General features: G+C 58.5%; 1 protein-coding gene and 1 long non-coding RNA gene across 2 annotated transcripts in view; one reads left to right on the forward strand and one right to left on the reverse strand.

Annotated features, from left to right (window-relative positions):
- Positions 1–1,589, forward strand: part of LOC123522742 — a 21,103-nt gene that overhangs the window by 14,027 nt on the left and 5,487 nt on the right. The gene's annotated exons all lie outside the window — the stretch shown is intronic.
- MPP3 (MAGUK p55 scaffold protein 3) overlaps positions 1–1,589 on the reverse strand; it is a 19,334-nt gene that overhangs the window by 5,931 nt on the left and 11,814 nt on the right. The window contains 2 exon segments of the mRNA XM_004707205.2: positions 7–88; positions 1,264–1,305. Of these exon segments, the coding sequence (XP_004707262.1) occupies positions 7–88; positions 1,264–1,305 (124 nt within the window).

Here is a 1,589-nt window from a genome sequence, read left to right on the forward strand (position 1 = left end):
GGAGACTCAGCTAGCGCGGGGGCCTTTCCGTCCAGTGGGCTGCCCAGCCTCTCCCTGCGGCCCAGCCGGAAGCTCCTCCGCAGTCCAGCTGTGGGGAGGGGCAGAGGGATGCCACGCCCTTTGGCTCAGGATCTCCGTGAAAGACTGTCTACCTGGCCAGACCTGGCAGGTGAGACCAAGTACCACCGGTCTCCTCTAACCATGTCCCACGTCAGGGCAGAAAGCACGAAGAAAGGGTGACCATCAGCAGCCCCCCCAAACTGGAGTCCAAGGCCACTATTTACTTGGCCTGTGACTAGCCTGGAGCAAGTCTCACCGCTCTGCGCCTTTGTGCGAGGGGGTCACACAACCACAAATGCAGTGTGTGGCCCCCAGACTGGATCCTGCATTGATGAAACAGTTACAAAGGACGTGGCTGGGAGAATGATGAAAATGTTCGTGTGAACCCATACCTCCCTGCCACCGAGTTTATTGGGCTGCTAACCACAAGGTCAGCAGTTTGAAACCACCAGCCACTCCATAGGAGTAAGATAAGGCTTGCTGCTACCACAGAGATTTACGGTCTTGGAAGCCCACAGGGCCACTCTATTCTATCCTGCAGGGTGGCCAGGTAGCATGAACAGTAGTCTAGATAATAACATTGTGGTGTTTTATTCCCAGAAGTAGCTTCTGGCCCTGAGGCAGGCTCACACTGCCGACTTTTCACTCTGCAGCCCAGTGCTTAACCATCAACGGGTCTGGGAGTTTGTCATGGAATTCTTACGACTTTTCAGTAAATCTGAAACCGCTTCCAAATCTCCCTGCCGTCGCCTATGGGACGTGGGAGAACTGCCTCTGTGGCCTTCCAAAAGGGCAGTGACTCTTCCTGGGGCACTTCAAAAGCTCCCTGCTCTGTCTCGGGAGCCTTTGCAAAGAGGGGCCCAAAGGACAGCAGTGAAGGCCCCTGGGAGACCGGGGAGAGGCTCCATCACTGTGCGGTGCTGGTGCCAGTGCTGAAGAAACTATGATTAAGACGATGATGCTCACAACACAAGTGCCTTTCACTGAGCAGGCCCTTCCTGCCAGGATCCCCTCCCTCTACTTCCAGGGGTCCAGCGAAAGCTGGGGTGAGGGCCCCAAGGCCCAGGAGAGAGAGGGATGCCACAGGCTTCGCTGCTCTTAAAGACCTCCTGGGCTCACTCGGCCCCATCTCCCCCCGACCCAGGAGCTTCAGGTGGAGCTGCCCCCGGGTGAGGGGTACAAGGCGAGAGCCCCCGTACTCACCCACGTAGTGGCCCCGGGGGCTTCCTTCACACTCACAGGTCTCTGGAAGCACACAGAGAGGGAGGCCCGTCAGGTGAGCTGGACACTCCAGCGAGAGAGGCCGTGGCAGGGATGCCCAGCACGTGGCCCCTTGGCGAGGTGTCTCGGTGGGGGCTCAGGAGGAGCCCTGTGTCCTGGCTGCCCTCAGCGGAGCAAGGTCTTTGTGCTGTTCCCCAAATTGCCCTTCCAGGCCGTCGGGGGTTCCAAGCCTGATCAGGGGTTCGGAGCCAGCCATCCCTTTGAGTTGGGATCCCCATGAATAAGGATGGGCTTGTCACTCCTCCCCA

The sequence above is a fragment of the Echinops telfairi genome, unplaced genomic scaffold (genome assembly GCF_000313985.2).
Source record: "Echinops telfairi isolate 266 unplaced genomic scaffold, ASM31398v2 ScPeMD7_7458;HRSCAF=8496, whole genome shotgun sequence".
Lineage (NCBI taxonomy): Eukaryota > Metazoa > Chordata > Mammalia > Afrosoricida > Tenrecidae > Echinops > Echinops telfairi.